This window comes from Mesoplodon mirus (genome assembly GCF_964341445.2).
Source record: "Mesoplodon mirus genome assembly, chromosome: 11".
Lineage (NCBI taxonomy): Eukaryota > Metazoa > Chordata > Mammalia > Artiodactyla > Ziphiidae > Mesoplodon > Mesoplodon mirus.
In genome coordinates this window covers 56,052,234-56,077,120 of record NC_138987.1, presented here as the reverse complement: position 1 = coordinate 56,077,120, position 24,887 = coordinate 56,052,234, and the positions used below count along the sequence as shown (strand labels likewise).

Genomic DNA, 24,887 nt, shown 5'->3' with positions numbered 1-24,887 from the left:
GAGTCAATGCAACCTGGAGAATAGTCAGATTATTAAAATCTTTTGAGAGGTCAGTTACCAACCCGACCATCTCCTGATGTCAGGAATTCTAAACTGGGGTCAGTTCATCAACCAATGTAACACAGTAGCCAAATGGCTACAATGCCAAACTGAGGAATGAAGATGCTCCAACACTGAATGAAGGAACACATAGTATTGAAGCAGAGGACCCCATTCAAAGTACTGATGTGAGCAGTGAGGGCATGGTTCTCTGAGACGCCATCTACCAGTCATTCATCAGCACTATCTGCACCGTTAGACCATGCCACCAAACTGGTTTGTTACCAACAGCTTGCAGCAACCAGAGACCTAAAAGGCCTAGCTTGGTTTGTAACACAGATAACTCAAGTAAAGAACAATTTATGATTAGTGGTATATAACAAGGTGGAAAACCAACATTGGAACTTCAGTGTAATTTTTAATAAGTGAACAATACCACTAAGTGTGGTAATTAAAGTGTGTTGGGCCTCATCAAAGACAGAAAGCATGGAACAATGATAGCTATACTTCTTTCACCTCCTGTCAGTGAAGATAAAGGTCTGTGAAGCATAGAGAATCTGCCCAAATCTGAATGTCTAAACTTTCAAGTGTGCAAGAGCCTTTAAATTAAGGAGAAAGGTACTTGTTCTGACAAGTGCAGATGTTCCAGCTGTGTTTATTAAACAGGGGCGAACATCTGAATGTAAAGTAAAAAATAATCTACATGGTTTGTTTGCTTCCCAAAATTTATTTATTTGGAAACATCCAAAAATAGTTAGAAATGCCTGGCAGACTCTTTAGGTTTTTCTACCCCATGGTTTTGGAATGCAACAGATTAGTGGACTTTTACTGGACTTTTAAGCCCTTGGAGGAAACGATCATGTCTAATTTTTGTTGCAAACCCAGGACTGGGACATGGATTCCTATTCAGTAAATGTTAGATGATTGAATGAATAGAATTAATCAGTGCTGCAGGATTCCAAAGATGCCACTAGCTATAATCAATAAATAAGGTGAGGGGCTTCCCTGGTGGCGCAGTGGTTGAGAGTCTGCCTGCCGATGCAGGGGACATGGGTTCGTGCCCCGGTCCGGGAGGATCCCATATGCCGCGGAGCGGCTGGGCCCGTGAGCCATGGCCGCTGAGCCTGCGCGTCCAGAGCCTGTGCTCTGCAACGGGAGAGGCCACAACAGTGAGAGGCCTGCGTACCACAGGAAAAAAAAAAAAAAAAAGAAAAGAAATAAGGTGAGCTTTCTCAAAATGAAAACACATTCACAAAAAGATTTGCACAAGAATATTTACAGCAGCCTTATTCATGATAGCCCCAAACTGGAGACACCCAAATATCCATCAATTGGAGAATGGATAAACAAATTACAATATATTCATACAATGGACTATTACTCAGCAATATAAAAGAATAGACTACACATGGCTGAATCTCAAAAATGTTACTAAGCTAAAGAATATAGACACAAAAGAGTACATACTGTATGATTCCACTTATGTGAAATTCAAGAACAGACAAAACCATGGTGATAAGATCCAGGAAGTTGCAGGGGGTGGGTGCTGGTAGGTGCAGGGTAATTGACTATACAGGGAATGAAGGAATTCTTTGGGGTGATGTTTCGGTATCTTGTTTGGGGGGTTACATAAGTGTATATATTATTGTTGAAATTCACCAAACAAAACACCCAAGATCTGTGCATTCTCTTGTATGTTAAGGATAAATCAATTTTAAAAATTGTTTTAAAGCAAAGGTGAGAGAGCTGGTGGGAGTAACCTCCACGACATCTTCTAGGCTCCAATAATCACTATCCTCAGGCACTCTTCATCAAGCTACCTCTACACTCAAGAATCCAAAATGACTTTTTAAAATCACCTGGCCTGTCAAATCCATATCCTTATTCTGATCTCCTCCATACAAAACTTCCTCCATTAACTTCTCCCACTTCCCACCCTACCAACATTATCTGCTCACTGTCCCATGCAGATAATTTGCTCTTTCCTACGTGAATCTCCTTGTGTCCTTACTTCACCTGGATCCTATTCAAGTTCTCTCTGCCCTTCAAATCCCATTTTAAATTAAGGAGCCTCCTTCAGAGAGGCACTCTTGGTCAATTCTAGCCAATTTGAGCACTCTATGTTCCCTGAGCTTTTATGTTCATTTATTGGATAATATGGTGCTTTAATACATCCTGTATATACCCGCAATAGAAGCAATTTTAATAAAATGCGCAGAGCCTGTGGCTACGGATCCCTTTGTATTTCTCTGCAGAACCCCCTTCAGAACCTGCACTAAGGGGCAGATTGTGAAGATTATATGGTATCCAGACAAGGGCAAATAATTGTTTAACCAAGGACCAATGAGAATATCGAAGGGAGCTCTGAGGCCCTGCTGGGGCCTAGGTGGGCTGTTTGCTTTTCCTCCTTCAAGCACGCAGTTAGTTCAGCAGGGAAGGAACTCGCCCCCACTGAGACAGCAAGTGGCGGAGAGCAAGATTGTATCCTTTTTCTGGTCAGCCTCCCCTCTTCCTTAACCAGTGAGGAAAAGGCCAGCACTGCTCTGAGAGGCGCAGAGCCTGTTCCCAGCGCCCAGGTTTCCATATTGCTGGAAGGACCCGATCTGGGAGGAAGAAAAGGGAGATGGAAGCATTTAAGGCCAAGCAGTCACTCAAGCCTCTTCCCTTAGATTTACACCCCACACGTATGCAGGAAGGCAAATTACAAACACCAACGCTCACAATCACATACACACGTGCACGCCCAGCCCTACAGAAGCAGACGCGCATGCCCACGGGTCCGCGTGCACCTACTTAGTTTTCTCTGCTATAGATGCCCCCCATTCCACCCCCGCTTGGCCCAGCCCGGCTTCTCCTACCCCGGCACTGGGGAGGTTTACCGGGCCCGACCCGGCCAGGTCTGGGAAGTCTGTTTCGCTATAGGGGGGAGGGGAGGTCCTTTCCCCCAGGGCGGAAGCGGCGCGCTCGGGCCGGGCGGACCTAGCTCTCGTCCTGGGAACATCTGGAGGGGGCTGGGAGGGGCGCGTATCCAGGGTGAACGTGGATTGGCTGCGCGGGAGGGGGAGGCGGGGTCTGAGCGAGGGGCGGGGCTCACTGGCCCCTTTAAAGCCTTGACATCAAGAGGCGGCCCCAGCACCCCCCTTTTTCTCTGCCCCCCTCCCCCGAGCCGCGGCCATGGACCTGGCGGATCCGGCCTGCCCTGGCCCAGCTCAACACCTGATTTCGGTGAGTTCTGGGCCCACTTGCGATTTAAAGGGCGGCGAGTGGGGGGTCTGTGCCCGGGCTGGGGGTGAGAGATATGGAGGGTAAGGCTCTCGTGGCAGCCTTGGGTCGGAGAGGGCGGCGCGGCTTCCTGCCGGACCTCGCTGGCCTCCCCTCCCTCCCGCCTCACTCACGCCGAGGGGTCCAGCCGCGACTCTGTCCACCCCCACCCCACCCCCTCCCGCCCCTCGCGCCATCCTCGCGCACACTCCGTGGCCCCGGAAGGGAAACTTTCCGGAGAGGGCGATGTTCCGGGGGCCGGTCTACCGCCCCCTTTGAAAGCACTGACCTTGCCCCAGCTGCGCACCCCACCCCACCCGCATCCCATCGTACGGGTGCCGCTTAGCGGTGCCGGGTTGTTGCGCGGGGGAGGCTCTCCCCAAAGCGCAGGCGCGGAGATGAGCCTCGGGCTTCTCTTCGCACTCCTTGCTGTCTCTGTGGCCTGGGGCGGTAGGGTGTGGGAGAGGTGGGGGGAGGCGGAGAGATCGGGGTCTCCCGGAACGACCCTTCAGTGGCTCTGAGGGACTGCGGGAAGGAGAAGGGTAGCCGGGCGGGCTGAACACTAAAGAGAGGCTGAGGAAGGGAGAAGGGCTGGGCAGGGAGTGAAGCCAGGACAGCTCTTGCAGGAAAGGCTCTCTGGGTCCTGGCTGCGGTGCCAGAAGAATGCAGAGAATTTATCTGTGCCCGACACTCCACTGGCCTAGGCCGACTAGGAAAGCGGCTGTCTGAACCCCAGCCCCCGTGGTCTCTCCAGCCCTGGCACTGCCCCAAGGGCACGGAGGACCCTTACCTCCCACAGGCCTGGTTTTCCAGGTGTCTCAGCGCTATCCACCAGCCTGTCCAGCTGCTACTTCTTAAATGCCTCCTTCCTGAGTAGCCAGGGGTCTTAGGCTGCCCGGTTGTCTGGCTGTAAATGCAGTGCTTCTTTGCCCTCCCTACCACTGCTCTCCCTCCCCCACAGGTCCTCCTGCTTAAGCACAGTTGTCTGCCAGAGATAGTGGTGGAAACAAATGCCTGGGACAGGTGTGGTCCTGGAGCACAGTAGCTAAGGGTCAGTGTCTAATGGTTCTGTGGGCAGTACTTTGGGGAAAGTGAACCTAGCCCAGTTGCCTTGTTGCAGACCCTCTCTTGCAAGATATGCCAGCTGACTCAGAGACTCCTTGTCTTTCAAGAAAGGAGACACAAAGTTCACTTCTCATATTTATTGGGTTCCTGTCTTTCTAAGAACAACGTGGGGTTAGTGGGTTTCTTACCTCAGAGAAACACTTGCATCCCAGTCTAGGAAGATATCTGCACTTGGTTCAACTTTGTTTTCAGTCTATGGTCTGTGCGTGAGGTGGTGTGAGCCCTCCAGCCTCTCTCTCCAGCTCAGGCCTTTGGAAGAGAGTGAGAACCTGGAGAGGCAGATGGCCTGGGCTGCAGGGAAAAAGGCCCTTCTACAATAGGCAAGCGGAAACCAGTGTGTATGAGGACCAAGCTGTTATCACTGTGGACTGGGAGTCAGAAGCTCTGGTCCCTGCTCTTCATAGGTTGCTGTGTGACCTTAGCCAAGGGAGTTTGCCTCCCTGGTGCTCTTTTCCACCATCTGTAAAATTCAGCAGTTGGATTAGAAAGCTCTACTATTCCTTTCCACTTTTTGACATTGTGTGGTTCCACTGATAAGTGAAATTGGAGGGGAGTAAGGTCCTCCAGCAGGGTGGCTAAGTTTGAAGAGGTAAGTTGCTTAGGAGTAGAACCTTGGGTGGAGGGGCGCAGACTCCCTTATCCTGCCTAAGAATAGCCACTGTGCTGCTCACCCCTGGTGCCTTGGAGTATGAACTCCTGCTGGCTGGGGTTTGGCCCACCCATCAAGGACTCTGGTGAGATATCCTGGCAGGCCAGTCTTTGAGCTGTGCCTTTGGGGAGGGTTTGAGAGAGGAGGAGGCAGCCAAGGGCCAGCAGGGGAAGCAGATTCCCAGGAGACAGTTTGCATCTCAGCTGTTGGGACTTGTTTTAGGATCTGGGCCAGGGAGTGCAGCACACTTATCTACCCTGTTATGGGAAGAGGACAAGGAGAGCCCCGCTGCTGTTGCCCATCCCACCCGTTGGCCCTACTCACCTCACCTCTGTACTCACACCCCCAGCTCCCAGGCAAGGGGCGTAAGGAATCTTCCCTGCTGCCCTCGCCCAGCCAGCCTCCCAGACCCTGCCACACCAGCCAGGCAGCAGCAGGGAGAGGCTGCCGCAACGCCACCTTTCCCAGACTCCTTCCCTCCTGGTGGGGTAGAGCTTTCTCAGGAGTCAGACTCTCCGGGTTGGGACTTGCTCTCTAGCCCAAGAACCAAAGGCCTTCACGTTCTCCTTGTTTGTTTTCATCCTCGGTCTCCCAGGTGCTGAGGGAGATGTCAAAGGAGAGGTGGTGGTTAAAAAGGCCGTGGGATCGGTTGGATGTGGAGCACATTCTCCTGCATTGCTTTTCCCTCTGCTAGCTCCCCAGGGCCCCCTTCCCTGGGCCCTGCCATGAGAGTGAAGCTACAGCAGGAGGTATTTAGGTTAGACCCCAAGGAAACCTTCCTCACTGCTAGAAACTCCTGGGATGGAGAATGGAAGCTCCCAGGAAGGTCAGTTCCCCAGAAAGTGGTTAACAGTGGAGTCCCTGTCAGAGTGAAGGATGTGGCTGTTGCTAGGCAGAGGCTGCCGTTTCCTCTTGGGGTGTGGCTCTGAGGCCAGCCAGCCAGAGGCCCCGTTAGAAGCAGGCGGAGAAAGGACTCTTGCCTGATAGCGAAAGAGGGGTCCCTGGCCCCATCAGCCTTGGGTTACCAGAAGCACGTCTCTCAGAACAAATGCCGCTTCTGCCCCTGCTTCCCCGGCTCCTCCCCTAATTCACCACCACTACCACTGTCTGCTTTGACAGTCCTCACCCAAACCTGGCAGACTCCTCCAGCCCCAGTCTGGCTGCACTAATGGACTGATTGGATTTTCTGTACTTGGAGTTTGGAATTTCTGATTGAACATGCAAATTTATGTAAATCAATCTGGGATCTGCCACAACGTCAAAACAACATAGAGTCACAGGCTGGAAGGAATCCTAGAGACAGTCTAGTCCAATGCCCTCATGTTAAAAATGGGGAAACTGAAAAAAAAGGTTTGGAGTACACTGAAGTCTAGAGGGGGATGTGATTTGTACAATGATGAGTGTCAGAGGCAGGGCTCCTGACTCTGGTCTAGTGTTTTACGTTGTACCATTCTGCCTTAATTTCTTGTGCATGAGGGGGCCTGGCCAGATTTAAGGCAGAGAGGGCAGTTCTTGAACCTGATATTGTGGAGAGCTAAGCCATTAGGGGTCAGAGTGTTATCTCAGGGTCCCCCATGGGCTCTGGTCAGCTCTTTTAACATGCTGAAGAAAAACAACTTCAAATCCCTTAGAATAACACCCTTAATATTTTTCCCCAGGCCCTACCCTGGAGGGTTGGAAGACAAGGTCTTTGGTTGCTCCCTGGCTTGGCACTTATGGTTCCCCAGAGCTGAGGTTGTGTCTGTTCCCAGCATCTCTCACAGTACCAAGCACGTAGTAGGCTGCAGATGGATCTGCATAAGCAGTGACTCCATCTTTACACTTCATCCACATTCAAGCGTGTGCTGCTTCCCTCCACGGCCACAGTGGGGAAAGATCTTTGGTCTTCTGTGATCACCCTCCCCTCCTCTCCTGGAGGAGGCACAGACCAGCTGAGCCTCCTCTGCCGGTTTCTAAAGCAGTGACCGACTAGGCAGGCCTTGCTGTAGAAAAGATCTCATTATTTTAAGGTCAGTGCCAAAGGTGGGTGGGGGCTGCCGAGATGGGCTTGGGTCCCAAAGAAGCAGTCTCCCCACTTGACATGATTTTGATCTGATCTACCCACCTGGCTGCCAGGTGCCTCCTGCTCCCAGTTCATGGACTGCGCCTGTCACATGGGGCTATTTGGAGAGCTGAGCCCTCACTTAGCCTGTAGTGCCTGTGCATGTTGCAGAGATGGCGGAGATGCTCAAAGCAGCTGTTGGCCTGCTTTACAGTGCTTTGGAAGAGTAGTGTTTTGGCTCAAGATCAGAACCCTGGACTCCCTGCCAAGGCTTCCACCAGGCCCTGGCAGCCTGGGGAGGGGGCTTGGGGCACATATTTGGGGTCTTCCTCACCTTCACCCCAAACCCAGGTCTGGCTGACTCTGAAAGAAGTGCCCTTGTCTTCAGCACCTTCCCAAAGCACGACAGATATGGAGCTAGCAACTCTAGTTCCTCACTGCCCAGTGGCCCTCGGCACCTATATCCTTAGCTCCACGTGAGCCAGATCTTTCTCCCTGGGCCTCAATTTCCCAGTCTGTGCTGATGGATTAATAAGACATCATCACTGGGGTGTGGCACCTGCTTGATAATTAATGTTTTACCTACTCTGGGAGTCACACAGATGAAAGAGGCCTGAGGAGGCCAGGTTGTTATTAAGGTGAATTATCATTGCTGTTCTTCCTGATTTCTAAAAGTCCAGCAGCTGCTGAGAAGAGCCCAGTCAGGCACAGCTCCCTGAACCTTATGCTGGTCCTTAAGCTCTGGGAGTTCTCCAGGACTCGCTAAGCTTTAAAAAAAAAAAAAAAAAAGTATAGGTGCTTTAGAAGGAGAGATGCTTCATTCTGCTGCTCATGCTGTTGCCTGCAAGACTTGAGTGGTGAGTGCTGCTTGGGGTGTTGGTCTGCAGTTCTCACTATAATGCAGGGCTTGAAATTGTCCCTCCCTGAAGACCCTCTGGGTAGGAGAATGATGAGGTCTTTCCTGGAGGGGAATGTGAGAGGCCCTGGAATTCCTGGGGTATAGCCCTGGGGTTCTCAGCAGCTGCTGTTCCAGGGGCTGATTCATTTCACTCCCAGCTGGCTTGATGTGAGGGCTGTAATTGGCCCTTTTGTGTGAGGATCTGTTGAGACACCCCCAGAACCTGCCCGCGGAAGCCCCAGGCACTTCAGGAGTCCTTTACCCTACCTTACCCCTACCTGTCCCAAACCTTCCCCTTGCCCAAGCTCCCACCTCTGCCTCTGCCCTTGGCCAGACCTTACCTCCTTCCCAGGAGTAAGAATGAACCCAGCTCTTATCCAGATGGAAGTAGCCCTGACTAACTTTTTTTTTTTTTTTTTGAGATTTATTTATTTAATTTTTTTGGCTGCGTTGGGTCTTCGTTGCTGCACGCGGGCTTTCTCTAGTTGCAGCAACTGGGGGCCACTCTTCATTGCAGTGCACGGGCTTCTCATTGCGGTGGCTTCTCTTGTTGTGGAGCAGAGGCTCTAGGCGCGCGGGCTTCAGTAATTGTGGCACGTGGGCTCAGTAGTTGTGGCTCACGGGCTCTAGAGCGCAGGCTCAGTAGTTGTGGTGCACGGGCTTAGTTGCTCTGTGGCATGTGGGATCTTCCCAGACCAGGGATCGAACCCGTGTCCCCTGCATTGGCAGGCAGGTTCTTAACCACTGTGCCACCAGGGAAGTCCCCTAACTTCTGAATAGCTTGTTGCTACCAATGCCCACCACAGCGGGGGCTGGGGGGGCCTCTCCCCTAGGTCGGGGAGAGATTGCTGGGAAGAAAGTGAGTGAAGACACTGGTGTTCCTTGGCCAGACCCCACACTCATCTGTCTAGACCTCCTCACCCCTCCGTTGTCCTGGGGCCTGGTCCTTACTTCCTAACGTGGGAAGAAGAGAGTAGATGGCCCCATCTGGGAGGGGCTTTAGAAATAACCTGGTCAAGTGGTTACTCCTTCTAACATTTTCTTTTTTATATTCTTTTATTTTTTCACTAGATTTTTTTTTACATAGTCCGAAGATCAAAATGGTACAAAAAGGCATACATTGAGAAATCTCACTCCCCCTCTACCCCTTCTCCCTCCATAGATAATCACTTATTAATTTCTTACATATCCCTTGTTTTTTAATACAAAAATAAACACAAGTATATATTCTTTCTCCCCCCCTTGCCCCAAACATAGCAAATAGAATATACTGTCTTCATCTGTCACCAGTTGGCAGTATCTGCGTGTACAGAGATTTCTTCTGCCACCATGTCGGGACTCTGGTTTCTGACCTTCACCACCCACCTCAGGGTTCCCCAGTCGACCCCAGGCCAGGAGCAGGGTTCCTTTACCTTCATATAGCAAACTTCATTCGGATGCCAAAACCAAGGAATTCTCAAGCTGTGGCCAGCTCTTACTAAGTACTAGGTGTGGTACCAGACTCTGGGGTACAGTGGTGATCCCAGAAGTCCATATTAATCAAATAATTAAACAGTTATAAAGTTACAGCTGTGATGGAGGCTGCAAAAAAAGGACAAGCACTGTGAGACCGGATAATCAGAGGCCCTACCCACCTTGGTGTGTGAGGGATGTGCGTGTGTTAGGGGCAGGCACATGACACAGCACAGAGCTGGGGCAGGAGTCTGGGGCCAGGGCTGCAGAAATGGTACCACGTGACCTGGGAAGCTGGGTTTCTCAACTTGACTTCAGTGGTGTCTCTTCTCCCCACTACCCCAGTCTGTGGGATGTCCTGGACCCCTTGAGTTCTACTGTGTCCAAGACAAGAGGCCCCCTTCTCTGCCAGATGGTGCTGAAAATGCCTACTCCCCAGCCTCCATCCCATTGCCTTCTGTTTCCCCAGCTCTGGGCCTGTGGGCTCCTGAAGCTAGAGCCTTCCTTTCCACTGCAGGCTGAAGGGAAGTTGGGGGGTGTTTGCTTCTCACTTCCTCTGTAGACGGCACCTCACTTCCTGTCCCCGGGGCTAGAAGAAGGCTAAAGCTCTTGGCTTTGCTGTCCCTTCCTCTCTACCCACCCTTGCTTTCCCGGGAAGCCTGTGGGGCCCATAGGAGGAAGACAGCATCAAATCCAAGGGCTTCTCCCTAAAGGCCCTGCCGGGCTCCTCACCCCCACGTCCCCCACCCCACACAAGGGGACCTCTCTTCTCAGATGCAGTCCATTTCCAGACGTGATCTCATCCTTCTCTTCTATGCCCTCTGGGAAGAGAGGAGTCAGAGAGAGAGCTCACCCCATTTGACAGATAAGAAAACTGAGTTGGGGGTTTCTAGGCTTCACCTAGGGGCATGCAGTATGGCTGAGCCAGACTGGAATCAAGGAAGCCTGACTCCCATTTATGGGCACAAATGAGCAGAGCCTAGTCGGAATTGTGGGTGAACCAGAGCTACTTTCTCCTCCCAGAGCAGAGCTGGCAGCTTAAGAGGTCACCTATGGGCTCTGGCCAAATGGCACCCACTGAATCAACAGTAAAGCCGCCTGGACAGGAAGACACTTGTTTGGCCAGAGCCTGTTCCCTTTGAAGAAAGAGGCCAGGATATGAAGCCTGGGGGGGTGAGCGCTAGGGACTGAGCATGGGGGTGCTGGCTGAGTATATGCCCAGCTCTTTGGGGCCTGCAGGTGCAGCCTGAGAGCCAATAGGCTGTGCAGCCTCCCAGGCCCTTTTTCTCTTGGATCAGAGGACAGATAGTTGAAGTTCCAGTTGTCAGCTCTGGTATTGTCTCCAGGAGCCTCTCTGCCTCTGTTCCTCCTGTGGGACCCAGCATATGTCTCTGGTTACACCCAGGATGTTGAAAAGATGCTGATTCTCCTGTTCGCTCAGGAGATAGGAGATGAGTTGGTAACTGGCATGGGCCAGGGGACCAAGAAACACTCACCTTCAAATGCCCTTCAGTCCAGCTGCACTGAGTCATTCTGTTTCTATACACACCCAGAGACTTCTGCCTCCTGCTGCCTGGAATGACCCCCTTCCCTTTTCCTTGTAGCTAAACCCTATCTGTCTATAAAGGCTGAGTTCCCTAGATGCTCAAATTCTGAAAAACTGTTCCAGCTTAATATTTTGCTCCTGATTTTTAAAGTTCTCCAAAGACTTCTCTTGTGGAACCTCCTTCACATACAGCTATTTACCTACATGTCTTACATCCCCTACTAGTCTGAAAGCTCCAAGAAGTCTGAAAAGAACTGACCCATCTCTAAATTGCCTCCCAATACCCAGCCCTGTACCTCCCACTGAGTGATCCGTCCAGAATATTTGCAGAATGAATAGGTTAGTCCCTTTGCCAGAGGGCATCACTGAGACCTGGGAGAAGGTTGAGAGCTTGGAAAAGGTCATATCAATGTTCGGGACAAATCTGAAAATGTCCTTGCTCACTTCTCAGTGTGGCTTGTCATATGGACCTTCAGAGCCACTTGGGTTGGGGGCCGTCACTGGGGAGCTTTAAGGGAACCTGATGAGTCCACTGTACCTTCTCACCTGTCCTGTCTTTCTGGTCTTTTTCTGTCTGCAATGAAAGGAGGTCATCAAGTTCAGAGCCTCGTTGGCGGGAGCAGTGCCCTGGCAGGAAGTGGGGGGGGGGGAAGGAAATACAAGCAGGGCCCCTCCTCAGGGAGCTCCCCTTTTAACAGCATGGAAGTTGCCCCTTCTCTCAGGGAGTACTAGAGAACAGGACGCATTACAGTTTGAAATACTGATCCTGCAGGAGGCACTTGAAGAAGAGAGATCAACATGGGCCACATCAGTCCAGGACAGCTTTTCAGAAGAATGTTGCTCTTCAGCCAGCCCAGGGCAGGGCTTCCAGGGCCATGTTGAGGGCTTTCATCTGTCCCCAAAGCAGTAGGAGGTCATGGGAAGATTTGAAGCAGGAAGGACGCAATCAGATTTACAGTTTTAGTAAGAAAATTGCTCTGCTAGAGCTCCCTTGGAAAAGAGATTGTGGCAGGGAGAATACAAGATCAGCCTGGAACATCTTCTCGTGCCAGAAAGTAAGCAAATGTTAAAAAATAAACATTTTTTTTTTAATGGAGGCATGTTGAAAGGACACAGGAGCCAACCTGAAAGCATGGCCAAAGCTGGAATTTAAGCAGTAAAGTAAGTGGTGATGATAATATTGGATTAAAATCCAAAGAATAAAATAATGCCTGTGAGTCCATACTCATACAAATATGGAATTAAGTAAATAAATGGGAGTGAAGAGACAGCTTTTTCTTACAGAAAACTTCCAATTAATAAATTACAAGGAATGAGGAAAATCAAAAATTATTGTTAGGGCACCATAGTAATTGCTGCAAGCAAGATCCACTGATGAATCCTAAAATGAGTGGGTGAAAATTTAAGCAGAAACAGGATTTTGCATGGTCACAAAGTATTGCCCTCCCCCCAAATATTTATTATTACAAAAGAAAAAGTATGTTTTCATTTTACAGTACAGAAACCCACTAGTAGACGCCACCTAACCAAGTGATCAAGGTTAACGTCACCAGTAATAAGACATCTCAGCATCATGTATACACACCCCCTGATAGAATGCACTGAGAAGGGACCATCACCTCTGTGATATTCTTTCCCAAAATCCATAACCTCATTCTTATTGGAGAAAACATCAAACAAACTCATATTAGGAAATATTCTCCAAAGTACTGACCAGTTACCTTCCAAAGTGTCAAGGTCATAAAAGACAAAGACTGGGAATTCCCTGGTGGTCCAGTGGTTAGGACTCCGCACTTTAACCACAGAGGGCTTGGGTTCGATCCCTGGTCAGGGAACTAAGATCCTGCAAGCTGCTTGGAGTGGCCAAAACAAAGACCAAAGAACTGTCATGGATCACAGGAGACTAAGGAGTCATGGTGACTAAGTACAATGTGGGATCCTGGATCGGATCTTGGGATAGAATACCAGTGGAAAGGACGTCAGTGGAAAAACTGGTTAAGATCCAGATAAAGTCTGTGGGTTGTTTTTTTTTATATTTATTTGTTTGTTTATTTATTTTGGCTGCACCAGGTCTTAGTTGCGGCATGAGGGATTTTTAGTTGCGGCATGTGGACTTCTTGGTTGTGGCATGTGGACTCTTAGTTGCAGCATGCATGCGGGATCTAGTTCCCTGACCAGGGATTGAACCCGGGCCCCCGGCATTGGGAGCGTGGAGTCTTACCCACTGGACCATGTGTGGGTTTTTTTTATAATTGTTTTGGTAATGAATGATGTAGAACAGTGAGAACATGCTGCTATGTCTGTTTGTTTGTTTCTAAGGTATACACACATACACTCACAAATAAATAACACAGAAGAAGTGGAAGATAGCTGCAGAGAGTGGTAGACAAGGGAAACGTTGTCCAGGAGGAAGTGGTCACTATCAAGACAGAAAAGACAACCACAGAATAGGAGAAAACATTTGCAAATCATATATCTGGTAAGGGACCTGTGTTCAGAATATATAAAGAATTCTTACAACTCGACAGTAAAAAGACACATAACCCAACTAAACAATGGGCAAAGGGATCTGAATAGACTTGTCTCCAGGGAAGATATACAAATTGCCAATAAGCCAATGAAAAGATGTTCAACATCATCAATCGGAGGAATATAAATCAAAACCATAAAAATCACTTCAGGACTTCCCTGGTGGCGCAGTGGTTAAGAATCTGCCTGCCGATGCAGGGGACAAGGGTTCGAGCCCTGGTCCAGGAAGATCCCACATGCCGCGGAGCAACTGAGCCCGTGGGCCACAACTGCTGAGCCTGCACTCTAGTTTCCGTGCTCCGCAACAAGAGAAGCCACCGCAATGAGAAGCCTGCACGCTGCAACAAAGAGTAGCCCCCATTCACCGCAACTAGAGAAAGCCCGTGCACAACAACAAAGACCCAACACAGCCAAAAAAAAAAAAATCACTTCACATTTACTAAGGTGACTTAGAATCAGAAAATCAGACAGTAACAAGTGGTGAGGATGTGGAGAAATTGCAGCCCTCACATATTGTTGATGGAACTCTAAAATGGTGCATCCACTTTGGGAAACAGTTCGGCAGTTCCTCAAAAAGTTAAACCTAAAGTCGCCATACAACCCAGCAATCCCACTGCTAGGTGTATACCCAAGAGGAAATGAAAACATCCATCCAGACAATTTGTACACTGGTGTGTACACTGCTTAGAGCAGCATTATGCATAATAGCCAAAAAGTGGAAACAGTTCAAATGTCCATCAGTAGCTGAATGGATAAACAAATTGTGGCATAGCCATACAATAGAATATTATGTGGCCATAAAAAGGAATGTAGTACTGATGCATGCTTCAACGGAGATGAACCTTGGAAACATTATGCAGAGTGAAAGAAGCCAGTCACAGAAGACCACCTATTGTACGATTCCATTCATATGAAATGTCCAGAACGGGGAAATCTATAGAGACAGAAAATAGATTAGTGGTTGCCTTGGTTTGGGTATGAGGGTCTGGTAACTAAGGAGTAATGAAAATGTTCTAAAATTGACAATGGCCATGATTGTATATATCGGTGAATATACTACAAACCACTGAATTGTACACTTTAAAGGGTGAGTTGTGTGGGAGTTGAACTATGTCTCAAAGCTTTAAAAAACATAGTCCAGCAGGAAGTGCCACCAGAGGCATTTGTGCTTGAGAAGGCAATGGGGACTGAAAAATATTGTAGAATTTAGTGTTGTGGCAGCTACTGCTGAAGTTGGACCAGGTTGAGGAAGGAGTGAGAAGTGAGGATGGCTTTTTTTGAGAAGTTTGGCTGTGAAAGGCAAAAGAGGGCAGTATCTGGAGAAATGTCAGGGGGAAATTATTTTTAAGAGGAAAGGTACCTGAGAAGTTATAAAGGTAGATGGGAAAGATCCCTTCAGGAAGTAGACCCTGAAGACATAAATGGGGAGGGTCTGGGGTAGGAACGACTGGCCTTGCCTGGGAAAAGGGTAGCCCCTCTTCTGTAACAGGAGGAGAGAAGGAAGTACAAAGGATTCCGATGGGGCTGGGACTGTGGTGGTGGGAGGTTTGAGGGGTTTCCCCTCTGCTGGCTTCAGTCCGCTGGGGAGGCGAGGGGAGGTGGTAGACCAGAAGTTTGAGGCGATTGGAGAGGGTGTGAGTCGTTGCAGAGAATGAGAGAGCAACTCTAAGCCTTGGTAAGAGTGCCAGCAGGACTGCCCATGTGGCTGAGATGGCCTTCCTTTGGTGAAGAGAGAGTGAGAGATAGTGTGAGCAAAAGCCTGGGGACAGGAGTGTTAAGTCCTGTCCTTCCCTTCCCTACTCTAGACTGGAAAGAAGCATTGACCTCGAATGCTCAAGTCAAGGAATCCCAGGGATCTTCTAACTTCGCTCTCCAGTATAGTCGCCACCAGCTGCATATGGCTATTTAAATTTAAAATTCAGTTCCTCAGTTGGACTAGCCACATTTCAGATGCTCAGTAGCCATGTGTGGCTGGTGGCTGCCATATTGAACAGCATGGAATAAACATATTCATCATCACAGAAAGGTCTACTGGACCACACTGTTCTAAGAAAAGTGATTCTTTTCAAACTGCTGAGTCTAAGGACCCCTCTACAATATAAAAATTGAAGACCCCAAAGAGCTTTGATTCATATAGATTGTACCAATTGACATTTACTGTCATACAAATTAGAACTGAGAGTTTTAAACATTTATTTAATTCATTTAAAAGTAACAATAAACCCATGTTAACATATTTTAAAACAATCATATATTTTCCAAAACAAAAAATAGTGAAAAGAATGGCATTTTTCTTCATTTTTGCAAATCTGTCATGTCTGACTTAATAGAAGGCAGCTGGATTCTCATATTGGCTTCTGTATTCAATCTGTCGTGTTATCACATATCACATAGTCTCTGGAAAATGCCACTATATACTCATGAGAGAATGAGAGTTAAAAAGGTAAATAATGTCTTAGTGATATTGTGAAAATAGTTTTGACCCTGTAGTTTTGGCCCTTTTGATTCCTTGAAAGGGCCTCGGGGTCCCTGGATCACACTTTGAGAACCACTGTTCTAGAACAACCTCCACTTGGCATGAAGGAACTTATCCTTGAGAAACTGAGTGATTTGCCTAAAGTCACACAGCAAATAAATTGCATTGTTGGGACTATAAGCCTTCTGCCTTCTGGTCTGAGGCTTTTTCCAGTACCCTTGGCCCGGCTAGGATGGGCCTGCTGGGCTTTTGGGAGTGGGGCCTGGGCTTCTTGGCTGCAGAACCCCTGGTGTGTGCCCCTATAAATAAACCCATTGTGTCTGTCCGAGCCCCTTCCCTCTCCCCACCCCCAGCAGTTGCTTATATTGTTGGGTTATGCTGTGAACAGGGAACGTTGAGGATCTGGGGGAGGAGAGATAAAGGGTATTGAAATCTATAAGCCTTTTGAGCTCTGCCCTTCCTCCTGCCCTGCCTGGAAAGGCAGGGGACTGGCCTACTGTCAGTTTGAAAGAACCTATACCATGGTCTGGAGGTTCTTGGAGTGCCTGTGAAGAGGAAGTTGGAGGAGGGGTGCAGTGGGCCCCTTCCCCATGGACACTTGCCTCTCAGAAGGGCTATTGTGTCTTGGGGCCAGTTGTCAGGAGGAGGAAAGGAAATTCTTGTCTGCCTCTTTCCCTGAGGGGGGAGGAGACCAGTTGGAATACTTAGGGCTAAAAGATGCTTTAGGCCAGATTAAGGTGGCCACTTCCCGGCTAGGAATGCCCTGGGGCCTCAGTCCTCATTTTCCTCCCCACACCCCAGGGCAGCGCAAGGGCTGCTCTTGTCTGGAAAGGAGTGTTTGCTGTGGGTGAAGAACTTGCTGTTTACAAGTAGACTTTTGGGTGTGACTGGGATTTCAGAAAGCAGCTGGGGGATGGGGGGGAGCAGGGGGGAAATGGTTGTGTTACGGATGATTCTGTTATTAAAGTGAGCTCCATCTCTGCCTTCCCACAGCTGCCCACCCCTCCCCCACCTCCTGGCCCCTTTTTTCCCTAGAGGACTCCGGGGGGAACAGCTGGTGAGCGAGGGGCTCATCAGGGCCCAAAGGCCTTGGCTAAGGGCCAGGGTAAGGGAGCCTGGAGGACAGGCTTGCTGCCATCTCTCTGGCCCCTTCCTCCCAGGCCTGGACTCTGAGTTTAGGGAGGGGTCTTGCCGGTGCCCTGGCTGGGGAGGTGGGAGCTGCAGGTTCTACTCCTTTGATCTGGCTGACCGAGACGCCACGGGCTGGGGGGCCTCACATGAGTGACTAGGCTGAAGAGTTAGTGGTCACCCAGATTCACTCAGGGATGGGGCTGCACCCCCCTCATCCCCGGGTTACCCAGAAACCCCCTGAGCAGCTGTTCCCCCTTCCCTGTCTCTGAAGGAGGGCCAGAGAGGCTCTGCTCTTCCTCCCTTCCTCCCTCTCCCTCCCCTCGGCACTGAGGTCACCTCCCTCTGAATCAGGCTTTTGCGGGGCGGGGTTGCCCGTTGGCAGTTCTGGCGGGAGAAGCCTCCCATTCAAGCTCGAGCTCCCACCCACTGCAGCTCCATCCCTACCCATCCTGGCCAGCATCATGTGTTCCAGACCCACATCCACCATCTGGGATATGGTGTGGGACCACCAGAGGAATGCCTGAAACCAGGGCCATCCTGAAAAACCCAGGCCAGGGCTTTTCCTGGGCTCCAGGTGGGCTGAGCACAGAAGCTGTGAGTAGCAGTTGTGGGGCCTGAGGGAGGACGAGGGTGCTCGGCCCTGGGGAGGTGGGTTCCACTGACCCTGCAGGGACAGCCACTGGGGAACCGACCTGAGTTTTGTTTGTTTGTTTGTTTGTTTGTTCTCATGAGATTTGGGTCGAAAACCCAGACTCTGAAGGGCCAATTTCCTAATTGGCCTCAGATTGGGAGCTAGAGGTGGTATTATCTCTCTCGATCTTAATGTTTCTCTAGAGGAGGGTAAAGATGCAGGAAGTTTTCTTTTCACCATAGAAATCTTGAGCTCGAACTCACCCTGCTCACAGCATGCGTGTCTCCCCAGCGCCAAGTTTAAATGCAGGCCTCTTCCGAGTGACTCAGCAACCCAGGCTGACAGCTTCCTGCCTGCCCTCTGCTTGTCTGCCCTGCAGACACAGAGAAAACCCGTCGCCCTGAGTTGGCCAGACCACTTTGGCAGAGGGCAGAAAACTTCTCCCCAAGGTGGGGCTGAGTCACAGCCTGCCTTCCAGAGCCTCTCCCAGGCCCTGCTCAGGATACGGAGACCGACCCCCATGACCGAGTTGTTGCACTTAGGGGGCTTGTCCCTTGGAGGGTCTCCCCTAGGTCACAGTGGGACTCAGGCCTCCCTGCCCTGGCATCCCCAGGGGCTCAGATCAGGAGGGTGGCAGTAGCTGGCTTTGTGGGGTGTGCTGGGTCCCTGCCCTCCTCAACACGCGATGCCACATATACCTACCGCACAGCCAGCCCTCGCAGTCTGGGCCTCATGCCTAAGCCGGATGCTTTTTATTTTTATTTTATTTTATTGTTTTTAGGAGAAGATACCCTCCTAAACCACCTTCACCCTTAGTTTGGTTTTTGTTGTGTGAAGAAAACAAAGACTCGAGGTTTCTACTCTTTTATCTTTCCCTTTTCTGGCCTCCAGACACTGCCCTGTTCATCTTACTCCCCTCCTTCATCCCGTTTTTTTTTCACACTCCCCACCCCAGCCCCTCTGTTCCTGGAGGTATCCACTGGGGAACTAAGTGGTGAGGGGGCTGAGGGGACGCTGGTGATCTGTGGGGACAGGCCTCTCCGAGAGCAGTGGGAGCCTCTGCCTGGCAAGAGGATGGTGGCCCAGAGGTGGGTGATGTGGGGTGGCCTGGAACTGGTCCAATGGTGGAGGTAACCCGAGGCCTTTTTTTGGTTTTATCCCCTATTTGTGTATGTGGGAAGGAGGATTTTTCCTGAATTTTTTTCGTTTCTTTCGAGGCTTGTCCATTTCTAAATATATCAAGCATGATAATGTTGCAAGAAAAATGAAGTTATAGTTGATACATTTTTATGATGTTAAAATAACAAAGGACTTTAGATTGTGGCAGAGTGTTAAAAAAATAAGCATTACACAGTTTTTCCTTTTATTCTGGTTTTCAGAAGCCCCCTTCCCATTATTGTGCACACATGCTTGTTCTCTCTCCCTCCCGCATCCCACCCAGAAAGGAGCATTCTCCCTTTCTGCTGATACCCTTTCTTTTTCTAGGGTATCAGGCAGAGAAGAATGAGGACTGGGCTGGCCCTGCAGCTGGAGGGCAGGCAGGGACGGGGTTGAAGAGGAGGAGGCCCCTGAGGGCAGGGCAGAGTGGCAGCACCTCACATCTTCAGGAGACCTTCCTGCTCAGACCCCCTGGGTGACAGGCCTGGGACTGAACCGCTGAAGTAGCAGTGGGCTCCAAAACATGAAAAGCCTCCATTTACTGAGTCCATGCAAGACACTCTATATACATTATCTCACTTCATACTCCAACAACCCTTTGGACTAAGTATTCTTATCCCCATTATACAGGTGAGGAACAGATTTTGCAGAGTCAGACTCTAACCCAGATCTCTCTAACTGCAAAGCTCTGTGAGCACTGGGACTAACTACACAGAGCACACAGTACAACGTGTGTGTACAGAGAGGCTGCATAGGAAGGGGGGACCCAGGCCCGTCCACTGTGCTTTGTGAACCTGCCCTATGGTGTGGGCAGCATCCTTTGCCTCTGGAGCCTGCTTCAGACCAGGCTGGCACCCCCGCCTCGCCCTCCTTTTACAAGGTCAGTAGGAGAATCAGATGTGATTGATGATGCATGAGAAAGCCCCGGCACACAGGATGCACTCTGGGTATGTGGTGTAGCTTCCTGTGCCTCAGTTTCCTCATCTCACACATAGGTGTTGATAATAGCACTTAATTCCCTTTGTGGTTATGAAGATTAAAGAAGAATTTTGAAAGGGCTGTGTGGCTGTTCATTCCCCTCTGGCTGAGAGCTGGGGATGTTGGCACTAGCTCTTTCCTCTGCCTGGAATGCTTTTCCCATTCCAGGATTTCATCCAGCCTTCATTCAGGTCTCTGCCTTGCTGTTACCTCCAGAGCCTTCTTGGAACCTGATGTCTGTTCATTGGTTTATCTGGTATTACCTGCCTCCCCCAATAGAATGGGAGCCTCATAAAGGCAGGGCTTTCTCTGGCTTGTTTATCCCTATGGCCCAGGATGCCAGGCAGCAGGAACCCAATAAATGCCTGGCTGACATTGTCTCCCTCTGTGTCTCCACAGGCAAGGTGACCATTCTGGCTGCTTGCATGAGTGTGCCAGCCTGGGTGAGAAGGCAGAGACAGGTGAGAGGCTGTGGAGCCGGTGCGCGCTGGTGGTGGGGACTGGAGGAGGAGGGCTGGGGTGGGAGAGGCAGCCCCTGTGCCCCACGGGAGGGAAGAGCATTCAGATGCCTGATAGCTGCCGAGAGCTCCTCTCTTCCTTGGTCCAAAAGTGCTAAGCCCCTTTTGTGGGGGCTGCAGTGGGTCAGGGAGGCAAGTCGTTGGTAGACTGGGGGCCTCCCACCTTTTATGTTAGGAAGGGTTTCCCATCTACTGGAAATTTCTACAATATTTGTGCAGAGGAAGGAAATGAGTACTTTCCTCTAGCTGAGAAATTGAAACTCAAATGGAAGGTGAAGTCTAGTCAGGTAAAGCCAGTCACTATGGCAACAGTTTGGGGGCGGGGGGCGGGGATCATATAATGCGATACAGGTCAGAACCCTGGCTCTGTGTGCTCAGGCAATGACACACTAGTCTGTACGGCTGTCAGTCTGTCTCTTATACGCCACGTATCACACCAAGAAGTGTGAGTGTGGACAGTGAAGTGAAGACCGTGTCCCTGCCCTAGCAGAGTTGACAGTCTTGGGGGACAGTCACAGAGCCGTGCGGGACCAGTACCTGACCCGGCCTTGGAGTGGGGGCCCTGGAGAATGAATAGGAAGGAGCTGGCCAAGCGGTAGGGGGGTAGGTGTCAAGAGACCCCTGCAGAGGGCCCAGCGTGCACAGAGGCTGGTCCCCCGGGGCCTCGCTGCAAGCAGGGAGTCTTGGAGGCCTGCAGACCACCTCCCACTCTGCCCGAGAGGATACCGGGCGCCAGTCTGAGGCCAGCGTCAGTGGAGAGTGGAGAATTTAGGTTTCTTGGCTCCTGGCCAGTGTCTGTGTGACCTGTGAGAGGGCGAGAGCAATTATGGGTTTTATAAAACAATGGTCTCTGTTCTTGAGGTGGGAAAAGTGTGTCTATGTATCTGTCCCGTGAGCAGGAGTCTTAGCCTGACCCTGAGTTGTTACAGTGTCCGTGGCACGGGGGTCACACTGATCCAAACTCCGAGAATACTGACAACTTTCATCTCTGTCCTCCTCCCCCTCCGCTCACCTCCCCGTGCCCTGGAGTAGCCTGCGGGGCTTCTCTCACTTGTCCCCAGGGCCTGATGTCGGAGGCCATGGACCAGCCGGCTGCGAGCCCTGGAATCCCGAAGCCAGGAGAGGGTGGTGAGGGCAGCATGGAGCCGGGCACCTGCCAGGAGCTCCTGCACCGGCTGCGGGAGCTGGAGGTGGGGCACGGGGCGGCGGGGGGGCAGCAGTGCTGGCCAGAGCCCTGGGGAGCTTGGGTGGGTTCTGGGGTGCGGGGGACCTTCCTCTCAGCCCGCTTTGCCAGGCTGGACAGAGCTGAACGTTTCCTTAGCTGAGCCCCTCTGAGAACCCCTTTCCTTGCTCTTCGCTCTGCAGCCTGCATGCCAGCTCAGGACAAGAGGCGTGCGCAAGGGGGGTGCCATCCTAACCCCCAGAATGTCTCCCTTCTTTACCCCTCTTCTCCCCTGCTTTCATGCCCCTGCTCTCGGAAAGGGGCGGCCGCAGAGGCCACAGAAAGAAGGGTCTCCGGAGTTGAGGGACAAAGACATGGATCCTTAAACTAGGCCTTTTACGACATTCCTAAGACCCTGCCCTCCTCTCTCCAGGCTCCTCTGACCTCTCCCCAGGGAAGTAAGGGTTACTTTTGGCACCTCCCACCTTCGGTCCTCCTGGTTGCTGTGTCTCCCCAGCCCCTGCAGCCTCACTGACTGAAGTTGGGGTAACAAAAAACCAGCCATCTCAGCTCTGCCTTCTTCATGCCCTGGGTCTGCAGGCCTCCCCCTGGCAGAATCAGACCAGAGCCAAGAGCGGGGGCAGGGGTAGAGCTAGTAGGCTCCTTGCCTCCCCTTCCCCAGGAGGGACTTGCCCGGGGGAAGAATGATCCCTTAGCCTCCTATTTGCCCTCCTCCTCCTTCCTGCAGGCAGAGAACTCGGCACTCGCCCAGGCCAATGAAAACCAGCGGGAGACCTACGAGCGCTGTCTGGACGAGGTCTGTGGAACTGATCCTCCCCACGGGGTGGATAGCTTGTCGATTCCAGGCAGAGGCTGGGTTGGCTGACAGCTCTTCCTCAGCTCTGCCTTTCTGTCCCCAGGTTGCCAACCATGTGGTGCAGGCACTGCTGAACCAAAAGGTAAAAGGCCACAAGAGACGTTCTCACCCTCTGCCCTGAGCCCAGATGCCCTGGGAGGAGGCCCTAGGTACAGCAGGGGAGGTCCTTCCTGTGGACTCCTGTACCTGCTTAGATAGGGAATAGAGGAGGGTGGAAATGGTGTCTTGGCCCTCCAGTGAAGTCCCTTTTCTCTGTCTTGGACAGTCCATACTGTTCTACCTGGCTAGGTAAGGCCAAGTCTCTGAGCTATGGTGACTTTGATTTGGGCTTGAATCCTTCTGTTATCCTGGACCCAGCTAGTTTCTCCAGGTTGCGATGGCCCTGATAGCAATGTTGATGTGTAAGCATAAGGTGACATCTAAATATTTACTCAAGTAGTGTGGGTAATTTCTTGACATGTGGGCCACTCTGACCCCCAGGTCTTCCTCTGCCTTATATGGGCCCTTCTTTGACATGTGCTTCCTAAGAGGCAGGGGATTCGCTCCAGGATTGTGAAAGTTGCCAAAGGGAATGGAATTACCTCTGACAAGGGGTGGTAAACATTAGAAAATTTACCATCCCTGGAAGATGTGATAGCCATAAACATAGGCAGGGTCAGCTCCCTCATAGAAGGAGGTTGCAAGAGAAGGGCATGCCCAGCAGGAGTGCCCGCTGCTCTGATGAAGGCGACTGTGCTTATACCACTCTCCCTCTCCCCACCATCCTCTCTTTGTCTTCCTCCACCTCCTGGGGGCGGCAGGACCTGCGGGAGGAATGCATCAAGCTGAAGAAGAGGGTATTTGAGCTGGAACGGCAGAACCAGATGCTGAGCGCCCTGTTTCAGCAGAAACTTCAGCTCACAGCAGGCTCCCTCCCTCAGGTGGGCACAAGAGATTCTCCTTCCTTCCTCACATCTCGGCTTCCTGCCTCCCCCCAGCCCTGTCAATATCATCACCCTCTCTTCTCCCAGGCACCTACAGAAGTAGGCCGTCAGCCATTGCCCTCCATTCTGGGGGCTGTGGCCATCCAGGGCAGGCCAACCTAGCCTGATAGATCTAAGCCTTAGATGAGGGGGAAACTTCCTGAGTTCCCTTAAGCTTGCTTGGCTCTCCCCCACCTCCCAGGTGCTCCCCGCCCAGCTGGATGGTATCCCTTCTTGTTGACAGAGGAGATCCTTGCTTCTTCCGCCTTCAGATGGGTGGAGGCTGAAAATGCAATTACTTCGAGCTCCCAAGGGGCCCCTTTAGCCACTGCGTTGCCTTCTTGGCCAGGGGCAGGGGTGGGGCCGTGTGTAAGGCACCCAGTGCTTGGTGTCACAGAGAGGTCAGGAAGGGCACTTCACCTGGATGACCCTGTGCATGCCTAGCTGCATGGGCTCACCCACTGACCCAAGCATGGCTGCAGACGCTGTCCCTGCTTCTAGCCCTGAAACCTGCCTTACCCAGGAGAAGCAGGAGGCTCCTGGGAATGAGTCCTGGGCTCAGTTAAGATGTCACTTGGGGTCCACTGTGTCAGGAAGCCCCAAGGATGGGGTGAGACCTGGGTGGATCAGGAGCAGCTCCAGGTACCTGAGGTGAACGGTGGGTTCTGAGGTCAACCAGCACACTGCCAACCCACCCCGACCTTGACAAGAAGAGAAACACCTTGTGTGTATGTCTGAATTTGTGTGTCTGTGATGCAAACCAGGCAGCTCTTGGCCCCCAGATGCTGAGCAGGATGCCCTCAGCTCTCTGGGAAACCTGACCCCTGGCAGAGGAAGCGTCTCACCACCATGGCCTTTCTGCAGCCCCTGTCTCACCAGGCCGGTGCAGACCTGGGTGAATCAGCGGCAGTGACTCTGCAGCTCCCCCTGCCCTGGGTCCGTCCCTGCTGTAGGGTTGACCCAGGAATCCCCAGAGGCCTGACCCACACCAGCCAAGCTTACCCTGTTGTCCACACCCTTCTCAGTGACTGATGATAACAGAGGTGTAGATCACCCTGAAATCGTTTGTTTTTTACTTATATGAATTCTGGGATTTGAATTGGGAATTTTTAAATGACCTTTGGGGTTTGGGACCATAGATTTGTCTTCCCCAGAAGTAACATGACATAATGGAAAGAGCACGAACCTTGGCCTCAGATAAACTTGGGTTGGGTCCCTAACTTATCTAATTCTTAGCTGTGCGACCTTGGGTAAATTATTTAACCACACAAACCACAGTTTTTTTCCCTTATAAATGGGGATAAAAATACCTATATTGCAGGTTGTTGTGAGGATTAAATGAGATAATATCTAGTGCTTGGCCCGTAGTAGATAGTCAATGACTGGTGGCTATTTGTCATTATTAATGTTATTTCCAAGTTGTGCTTTGCTAGGATGGAAGCTCCATTGAGCAA

General features: G+C 51.0%; 1 protein-coding gene across 10 annotated transcripts in view; it reads left to right on the top strand.

Annotated features, from left to right (window-relative positions):
• Positions 1 to 24,887, top strand: part of NCKAP5L (NCK associated protein 5 like) — a 48,333-nt gene that overhangs the window by 14,565 nt on the left and 8,881 nt on the right. For 4 of the 10 annotated variants that reach the window (XM_082635399.1, XM_082635400.1, XM_082635403.1 and 1 more), the window contains 5 exons: positions 20,314 to 20,375; positions 21,494 to 21,622; positions 22,343 to 22,411; positions 22,515 to 22,553; positions 23,272 to 23,391. In XM_082635399.1, coding sequence (XP_082491525.1) covers positions 20,340 to 20,375; positions 21,494 to 21,622; positions 22,343 to 22,411; positions 22,515 to 22,553; positions 23,272 to 23,391 — 393 coding nt within the window. In that variant the 5' untranslated portion in view covers positions 20,314 to 20,339. Of the gene's footprint in view, positions 1 to 3,172; positions 3,265 to 17,523; positions 17,742 to 20,313; positions 20,376 to 21,464; positions 21,623 to 22,342; positions 22,412 to 22,514; positions 22,554 to 23,271; positions 23,392 to 24,887 lie in introns of those variants that run through there. The other 6 variants (XM_082635398.1, XM_082635401.1, XM_082635395.1 and 3 more) reach the window with 6 other exon arrangements.